Source organism: Microchirus variegatus (assembly GCF_963457635.1).
Source record: "Microchirus variegatus genome assembly, chromosome: 5".
Classification (NCBI taxonomy): Eukaryota; Metazoa; Chordata; class Actinopteri; order Pleuronectiformes; family Soleidae; genus Microchirus; species Microchirus variegatus.
In genome coordinates this window covers 29,963,676-29,973,701 of record NC_139806.1, presented here as the reverse complement: position 1 = coordinate 29,973,701, position 10,026 = coordinate 29,963,676, and the positions used below count along the sequence as shown (strand labels likewise).

The following is a 10,026-nucleotide window of genomic DNA, read 5'->3' as shown; positions in this document are numbered from 1 at the left end:
CATGAGTCACGCTCGTCCTCCTGTGTGTGTTTGTGTGTGTGTGCGCGCGAGACACTTTTAAATTAAAGCGAGTTTTATTTAAGTTTTATTTCTATGTGAAAACTTATCTTAATAATCGAACTTAAACGAAATAATAACGAACTTAATAATATTTAACTAACTAAAAAACATAAACATATATATTATTGTATAAACTAAATATCTATAGAATAACTTGTTACAATATGATCTCCATCTCGTGACCTAAATATGATATTTGATGGCTGTGTGTGCGCGCGCGCGCGTCTCCTTCATTTACATAAAGGACAGATGATAAAGAGACATTTTACTCTGCTGCAGATTAAACGGTGAACACACACACACACACACACACACACACACTGTTACAGCTGATATTAATATTACATTTACATTATATATTTATATATAATTATATATACGGGAAATATAAGGCAAAAACAAACATATATATATATATATAATTATGTTTTAATCTTTTATTTATATATATATATATATATATATATATATATATATATATATATATATATATATATATATATAAATATATATATATATATATATACATAACACTTGTGTGTAACGTTTCCAGAAAATGACAACATTTTTTAAATTGATCGACGTCACAATCAGCTGTGTGTGTGTGTGTGTGTGTCTGTGTGTGTCGCGTCTCCTGTCGCCGGATCAAACGTGTGAATCCGGTTTGAAGCCGTTGTGATGGAAATGTTTCCCCCGCTGGTGAAGAACAGACCGCGGGCGGAGGAGCCGCTTTGTCCTGGGCTTTGTTTCAGGGCGGAGACGACGAGAGAAAACAAGAGTTTACAAGAGTTTACGAGGGTTTACAAGACTCTTGTCACTTTGAAGTGTGAAGGAGTGTGACACACACACACACACACACACACACACACACACACACACACACACACACACACACACACACACACACACACACACACACACACACACACACACACACACACCTCTCCTGCTGCCACATGAACTCAATATATATGGCCATGTAATATAATATAAAACAGTATTGTATAATATAATATTAAATAATATAATATGATCGAAAATAAAATAAAATAAAATAATATAATATAATGTAATCGAAAATAGTATACAATTATATAAAAAAATATATAAAATAGTATAATATAATCTAAAAAAATATATATATATATATAATATAAAATTAAATTAAATAAATAATAAGGTTATATAATAATAATAAATAAAAAATAATCGAATATTATCTAAATTAATCTAATATAATGTAATATAAAATAATCTAATATCATCTTATAAATAAAAAAATAAAATAATATGATACAAAATAGTATTATATAATATAATATAAATAAAATTATATAATATAAAATATTATTATATAATATAAAATATATATAATATGATATAAATTAAAATATTATAATATAATATAACATATTATAATTATATTATATATATGTATTATAATCATTTGATTGATTTGATAATATCATATCAAATAATATAATCTAAAATAAAATCATATAAAATAATCTAATATACTATTTTATAAAAATATTAAATGAAATAAATTAGTATAATATAATCTAAAATAAAATAATAAAATATAATATATTATTATTATATAATATATATTATATATATGTATTATAAAAAAATTACTGATTTGATAATATAATATATTACAAACAAAGTCAAACTTTCTCTTTCCAGTAAAAAACAAAATAAAACAACAAAATAAAAGCCTCAGCTTCTGTTTGTTTGACTGTCAAAATAAAACATTCCAAAAGCTCTGGAATAACGCGGACGCTGAGCGTCACCATGGCGTCCATCAGGGTTGGATTAGCTCACCCTCATCATCATCATCATCATCATCATCATCATCATCGGCGTGTTGTTATCCGACGTGCGGAGAATCAAACTGTTGGTTTTCCACTTTCTGACAAACGGAGCGGAAACACACACACACACACACACACACACACACACACACACACACACACACACACACACACACACACACACACACACACACACACACACACACACACACACACACACACACACACACACACACACACACACAGATGTTCAACTGAAACTAAAATGTTTGAGTTCTGATTTTCCCCCTGTGAACAGTGTGTGTTTGAATAGAGAGACAACACTTGTTTAACCTGTGTGTGTGTGTGTTTAAAGTTAATATTGAATCAGAGCGTGTTAATGAGCTGACAGCCTTTTAATTAGCTTTAGCGCGGACCATCTGTGAGTGTTTCCACTCACTCATTCACTCATTTTAAAATACACAAATATATAAATAAATAAAGGTATTTCTTCTTCTACTACTTTATTCTGGCAGTCAAAACTCGGGAGTTTTCCAGTGCAACGTTATGCCGAGAAATCTGATCTAGATCCGACGTCAAAAATTTCTCTTTCTGAAAATGTCCTCACTTTCTGAAATTGTCCTCTCTTTTTGAAAACGTCCTAAGTACAGATCTCTGTGCAACAGAATCTAACGTCTACTGTTGACTCAATTGTCAACAGTGAGCCACAAAAGCTAACGTTAGCCAAGTCCGATAAACATCAACAAACAAACAAACAAACAAACAAACTGTCCTCCTGACATCACTGTCCAAACTGTAGCTATGGGACGTCTTCAGGCGTCGTCGTGCACACAACCCGAACTAAACCTGGTCCGGTCTGGTTCTGTCAAGTCTCAAAGAACTCGTCGCTAACCCTGTGGTTCAGTATTTTTTTTAGCTCCAGGTCATGTGACTTAGAACATTTAACTGCCTAAACGTCTTTGTTTTTTCATCGCTAACGTCTCTAACGTCGCTAACGTTTTCATACGTTTGTCTTTCACAGATGGAAAAACTCGCACCAAAGACAAGTACAGGGTGGTTTACACCGACCACCAGCGTCTGGAGCTGGAGAAAGAGTTCCACTACAGCAAGTACATCACCATCAGGAGAAAGGCAGAGCTAGCGTTAGCGCTCAGCCTGTCCGAGAGACAGGTACATTTTGGATTTGGATTTTTGAAAATGTCCTCGATTTTTGAAAATTGTCCTCGTTTTGAAAAATGTCCTTGATTTTTTGAAAAAATCCTCACTTTTTAAAAATGTCCTCACCTTTTGAAAATGTCCTTGATTTTTTGAAAATGTCCTCCATTTTTTAAAATGTCCTCCATTTTTGAAAATGTCCTTGCTTTTTGAAATTGTTCACGATTTGTGAAAATGTCCTAGATTTTTGAAATTGTCCTCACCTTTTGAAATCGTCCTCACTTTTTGAAAATGTCCTCACTTTTTGAAAAATGTCCTCGCTTTTTGAAAAATGTCCTCGCTTTTTGAAATTGTCCTCGATTTGTGAAAATGTCCTAGATTTTTGAAAATCGTCCTCACTTTTTGAAAAACGTCCTTTTGAAATTGTCTTCACTTTTCGAAAATGTTCTCACTTTTTGAAAAATGTCCTATTTTGAAAATGTCCTCAATTTTTGAAAAATATCCTCACTTCTTTAAATTGTCCTCACTTTTTGAATAATGTCCTCACTTTTTGAAAATGTTCTCTATTTTTTAAAATGTCCTCACTTTTTATAATTGTCCTCGATTTGTGAAAATAGTCCTAGACTTTTGAAAATCGTCCTCACTTTTTGAAAATCGTCCTCACTTTTTGAAATTGTCTTCACTTTTCGAAAATGTTCCCTATTTTTTTAAAATGTCCTCGATTTGTGAAAATAGTTCTAGACTTTTTAAAAATGTCCTCACTTTTTAAAAAATGTCCTCACCACGAGTCCAGGATGTGGCCATGTTTTAAAGTTTTTCTCCTCCCCCTCCCTTTGCTCCTCCTCTTGCTCCTTCTCTTGCTCCTCCCCCTCCTCTTGCTCCTTCTCTTGCTCCCCTCCTCAGGTGAAGATTTGGTTCCAGAATCGTCGAGCAAAGGAGCGAAAGATCAACAAGAAGAAGCTCCAGCAGCCCGCCTCCTCCACGACCACGATAACCCCTCCCACGGGGACCAATGGCAGCGGAGGAGGAGGAGGAGGAGGCGGTCTCCATAGAAACGGCAGCAGCAGCGTCACCATGGTGACGAGCAGCAGCGGCAGTAACGGCCTGGTGTCCCCGTCGTCTCTGCCTCTGAACATCAAAGAGGAGTACTGAGGACGAGGGACGTCCATGTTTTTGTTGGACGTCGACGTCGGAAAAAAAAAAAAGAAAAAAGGGTTGAGAGGTTGAAAACCTTGCGGCTCTGGCGGCGTCCACCATCAGGACACTTTTCGTGAAAAGTGAAAGACGCTAACCTGCCGCGAGCGGACGAGTCGTCTTCGCTCCCAGCGCTTCTCGTTTTATTCAAACTCACTGAACTTTATTTTGAAAAACGTTCCCGCCAAAATGAAGGACGAGGCGCGAGGAAAACGTTTCCATGTGATGGAGAAAATGTTTGTTTCAGAGATTTGAGCTTTTTTAAAAAGTGTATGATTCTGCTTCGGCCACTAGAGGGCGATGACTGAATGACAACCACAGGGGGCACTCTAACTTTAAGACCCCTGCTAGTACGTCGTGGTGAGGACAAGGCGACCTCTGAACACAAGTGGAATGCACTATTCGTTCAGTTTTCCTCGCTGAAATGCATGCTGGGAGTCGCAGTTACGCGATCACGTGAATTCCCTGTAAATACTGAAGAATGCAGCACGTGAGCGGCATCCTCAGATTATAATCTTCTGATGCAGCCGCCAAAGAAGTTTATGTTAATGCTATGACGATGGTTTAGATTTTGACACAAAATGGCGGCGACATCAGCAGAAAAAAAAAAAACAGTTCTGGCTCGGCTCATGTGACGTCATCAGACTGCCGGCCTCTGATTGGTCAGGGGGCGTGGTCAAGAGAATCCCTGAAAACATTCAGTGTTAATCTCAATCTGAAATCTCAATCTTTAACATTTCCCAGATTCAATTCAGAATCCTCAAATTTCCGAAGTCTGATTTCCTGAGTTCTAACATTCAAAATTGGAATTTTGGGATGAAAGTCAGAATTCTGAAATTCCAAACCAGGCTTTTGAGAGTTTAAGTGAAATTTCTGAGAATTTAAGTGATAATTCTGAGTTTAAGTCAGAATTCTGAGATTTTAAGTGAGAATTCTGAGTTTAAGTCTGAATTCTGAGAGTTTAAGTGAGAATTCTGAGATTTTAAGTGAGAATTCTGAAAGTTGAAGTCCAAATTCTGAGAGTTTAAGTCAGAATTCTGAAAGTTTAAGTGCGATTTCTGAGAGTATAAATCCGAATTCTGAGATTTTAAGTGTGATTTCTTAGAGTTTAAGTGAGAATTCTGAGAGTTTAAATCTGAATTCTGAGTTTAAGTCAGAATTCTGAAAGTTTAAGTCCTAATTCTGAGAGTTTAAGTCAGAATTCTGAGAGTTTAAGTCAGAATTCTGAAAGTTTAAGTGCGATTTCTGAGTTTAAGTCCGAATTCTGAGATTTTAAGGGTGATTTCTTAGAGTTTCAGTGAGAATTCTGAGAGTTTATGTCTGAATTCTGAGAGTTTAAGGGCCAATTCCAATTCCTATCTTAACCCTCAAGCTCAACCCTTAATCTTAACTAACCCTCAAAACCAAGTGTTGAGGGTTATTTTGTCACTTAGAAATGGGACACCCCTTAAATGCAGATACGTCTTCAGACTGTAGGGGGCAGAATAACGCGAAAGCTGCGTCCAGTCTGTCAACTCCAAAAAAGAAGAAGAAGAAGAACACATTTACGTCAGGATTATTTATTTATTATTTTATTTCAGTCAAGTTATTAGGTTGTCAGTTAGTTATAAAATGATACTCATACAAATACCACAACCACGGACATATTCAGCTGACAGTTACCACACACCACGGCTTATTGAAAGGGTTAACAGCTATTGACAAAAGATCGTAAAATAACAATAAATGTTACACAACAATGACGTCAGTAATCCATAATATGGACCTAAACTAAGATAATACAATGGTTTTCATAATTTTTATATCTCTATTAACAAATAAAATACTTCATTTGTATCGCACTAGCTTCGCTGCTTTCGACGCCATCTTTCTTATGTGAAAACACGCAATGCATTCTGGGTAGCCCTTGCTCCCAAGGGTGGTCTGGGAAAATCTCAATATTGAGGGCGATACAGCCCTTAAACTTGGCCTCAACTTAATTTTTCTGAGAATCGGGACAGCACTTGGACTAGAGGGAGCGCATTTTTGAGACTGAGGGTTAAGCAAGGAATTGGAATTCACCCTTCATCAGAATTCTGAAAGTTTAAGTCCAAATTCTGAGAGTTTAAGTGAGAGTTCTGAGTTTAAGTCAGAATTCCGTCCCTAATCCAAAACATTGACTGAACTCCAAACCATTTCCAGGAAGTTGTTGACCTGTGGTACGAGCTGAGCTGAGCCGAGTCAGACCTGTAGAACTGTACAAGTGTAGAAGCGTGAGTTTGTCGCAAATTCAAACTTCCGACAAATCTTAAAATCCCTGTAAATGTGTGTGATCTTTATCAGGTTTATATTTTCCAAATGTAATTTGTATTAAAAGCTGAAGATTTTATCGCTAAACACGAGGAGTTTCACGTTTTTCATTTCCCCCAAAACAACAAAGGTCATTATAATAATTAAGGTCATTATAATAAAAGTTCATAGACGATCTGTTTGTATCAGCTTCTCTGAGAGTGTTGTGAAGTAACAAACATTTGTTTCAGTTTTTCAAACACACACACACACACACACACACACACACACACACACACACACAGTTGAGGTGTGGTGTCCAAAGGGCGAAGAAGACGAACGCTGGACAAACAGAGCAGGATCCTGCTATCTGTGTGTGTGTGTGTGTGTGTGTGTGTGTGTGTGTGTGTGTGTGTGTGTGTGTGTGTGTGAACCTTTGTCCCTCATTTTCTTTTTGTCGTATCTTAAAAACACTGATAGAGCCTCTATCAGCAGGTGTTTAAATGCGCTAACCCGTGTGTTTGGGTTAGTGTTTATTACCCACAATGCCCTGCGTCGTAGTCTGCTTTGGTTCCTGCATTTGGTTCATTTAAAGAAATAAGGTTTTTCTTTGATGCATCGGAAGTTCAGGGTTAAGCCCAATTTATACTCCTGCGTAAAGTGCTCTGCGTCGACGTAGAGCCTGTCGAAGAGCCTCTGCGTCGTCTCCGACTGCACGAAATATTTTTTAAGTGTCCGTCACTCAGGTTAGACTCAGGTTAGACCAAGTCTAGACTCGGGTTAGAGTCACGTTAGACCAAGTCTAAAGTCAGGTTAGACTCAGGTTAGACCAAGTCTAGACTCGGGTTAGAGTCACGTTAGACCAAGTCTAAAGTCAGGTTAGACTCAGGTTAGACCAAGTCTAGACTCGGGTTAGAGTCACGTTAGACCAAGTCTAAAGTCAGGTTAGACCAAGTCTGAAGTCAAGTTAGACTGAGGTTAGACCAAGTCTAAAGTAAAGTAAGACTCAGGTTAGACCAAGTCCAAAGTCAGGTTAGACTCAGGTTAGACCAAGTCTAGAGTCAGGTTAGACTCAGGTTAGACCAAGTCTAAAGCCAAGTTAGACTGAGGTTAGACCAAGTCTAAAGTAAAGTAAGACTCAGGTTAGACCAAGTCCAGAGTCAGGTTAGACTGAGGTTAGACCAAGTCTAAAGCCAAGTTAAACTGAGGTTAGACCAAGTCTAGAGTCAGGTTAGCCCAAGTCAGGTTAAACTCAGGTAAGACCAAGTCAAGAATCAGGTTAAACACAGGTTATAGCAAGTCTAGACTCAGGTTAGGCTCAGGGAAACTCAGGTTAGACTGATTAGTCTTGGAATAGTCCCAGTTTATGGCGGTTCAGACTGTATTTAGATTAGACTCAAACACAGATTAGGCTCAGGAAAACAGGTAAGTTTTAGATTAAGTTGAGTTACATGTTGGACAGTCAATTTAAACTCAGTGGAATAGTCCCAGTTTATGGCAGTTTAGACTCAGATTAGTCTTAGATTTAAAGTTAATTATTCAGATTAGACTGAATAATTCACTAGATTATTATTCAGACTAGATTTGTGTAAAACTCAGGTTAAACTCAGATTAAGGTTCAGCTGCAGTAAATTAAACTAGATTAGAGTCAGGTTAAACTCAGAGTCAGGTTAAACTCAGATTAAAGTTCGACTGCAGTAAATTAAACTAGTTTAGAGTCAGGTTAAACTCAGATTAAAGTTCGACTGCAGTAAATTAAACTAGTTTAGAGTCAGGTTAAACTCAGATTAAGGTTCGACTGCAGTAAATTAAACTAGTTTAGAGCCAGGTTAAACTCAGATTAAGGTTTGACTGCAGTAAGTTAAACTAGTTTAGAGCCAGGTTAAACTCAGATTAAGGTTAGACTGCATTAAATTAAACGAGGTTAGAGTCAGGTTACACTCAGATTAAGGTTAGACTGCAGTAAATTAAACTAGGTTAGAGTCAGGTTAAACTCAGATTAAGGTTAGACTGTAGTAAATTAAACTAGGTTAGAGTCAGGTTAAACTCAGATTAAGGTCATGTGTGTTTGAAGATGTTAAATCATGTCTGGAAATGAGATTATCCAGATTATCTTCTCCTCGTCCTCAGTTGAGTTGACAAAAGCTCGTCCACATCGTCCTCTGTAGCAACGGTCGTCCCCAGGTTTTTAAAACAATTTCTTTGGACAAACAGAGGACGACGAGCGCAGCGCTGACTCCGCCCCCTCATAAATCTTTATGGCGGTAAAAAAAGGCTTCACCACAGAGACGCAGATATGTTTGCTGAGGAGGCGTGATTAGCTCTGAGAGCAGTTTGGACGTGTGGAGACACAGACATGAGACTTTGAGAAGAAGTACACGATGTGTATAAATACGTAAATGTATATTTACAACAGGAAACTGAAGTTTATCTCCCACACCAAAGTCCATAGAGAAAACCAGTGATTTTAACATCACAGAGACACAGGAGTTCACAGGAGTCGTTGATCCACTGCTGCCTCCATCACTAACTTACAATGACTGATTTTGCATAATTCGGCTTTTAAAAATCTTCTTTTTCATTGACTTCAGTGACACAAAGTGACCACACGAGGCAGCAGTAGACCAGCAGCTCCTGTGTCCCTGTGAGAAAAAAAATCACTGGTTTCCTCTATGGGCTTTGGTGTGGGAGAGTGAACAAAGCATGGATGAGTCTCAGGCCTTAAACAGTTTCACTTTTCCTCATCAGACGATTGTGAAACATTGCATTTTTATGACCTTGACACGTCGGCTGTTATCGCGCCAAGGTCCCATGATCGCACGGCGAAAAACATCCGAGCGTCACCTGCTCGTCAATAAAACTCCACTTATAAAAAAATAAAATATAAAAGAGAAAAGCTGAGCGACTCTAACCCTTGAACAGCTGAGCGACGGTCGTGCTTACGCGAAGAACACAAACGACGGCGTCCGTGTTTCTGACCTCGTTCACAGGAACGAGGATGAGCGAGGGGTCAAAGGTCACCGCGCCGTTTGGTTTCTTCCTGGCACAGAGAGCGGGAACATGATCACTGAGCAATAACTGCTGTTATCAGAGCTGACGGATTATCAATATCACCTATTGGTTCAGTATCAGCTCGACCTTTGAGGACACACACACACACACACACACACACACACACACACACACACACACACACACACACACACACAACACACACACACACACGAACTCTAAAGTGCAGGTAAAAGCAGGTCAGGTGATCAAATGAAATCAGCTCAGCTTTATATATACACACATATATGTATGTATGTATATGTATATGTATATGTATATGTAAATGTATATGTATGTATATGTATATGTATATGTATATTTATATTTATATTTATATTTATACATATAAACGTATATGTATTCTATAGCTTCAATATGTTTGGAAGTTGATCGGGGCTCCTTATCCACCATTGGGACCAGAGCCGGCCCTGGGCATAGGCAGTACAGGCAAATGGGGCGCCATATATACTACTTTTTA

At 37.7% G+C, this 10,026-nt stretch overlaps 1 protein-coding gene across 1 annotated transcript in view; it reads left to right on the top strand.

Moving 5' to 3' along the window:
• The window catches only part of cdx1b (caudal type homeobox 1 b), a gene marked incomplete at both ends in the record, with an annotated part of 4,730 nt that extends 546 nt beyond the window's left edge, over positions 1-4,184 (top strand). Inside the window, 2 exons of the mRNA XM_083890546.1 lie at positions 2,899-3,047; positions 3,936-4,184. Of these exons, the coding sequence (XP_083746672.1) occupies positions 2,899-3,047; positions 3,936-4,184 (398 nt within the window). The remainder of the gene's footprint in view (positions 1-2,898; positions 3,048-3,935) is intronic.
• Between the last annotated feature and the right edge of the window lie 5,842 nt (positions 4,185-10,026).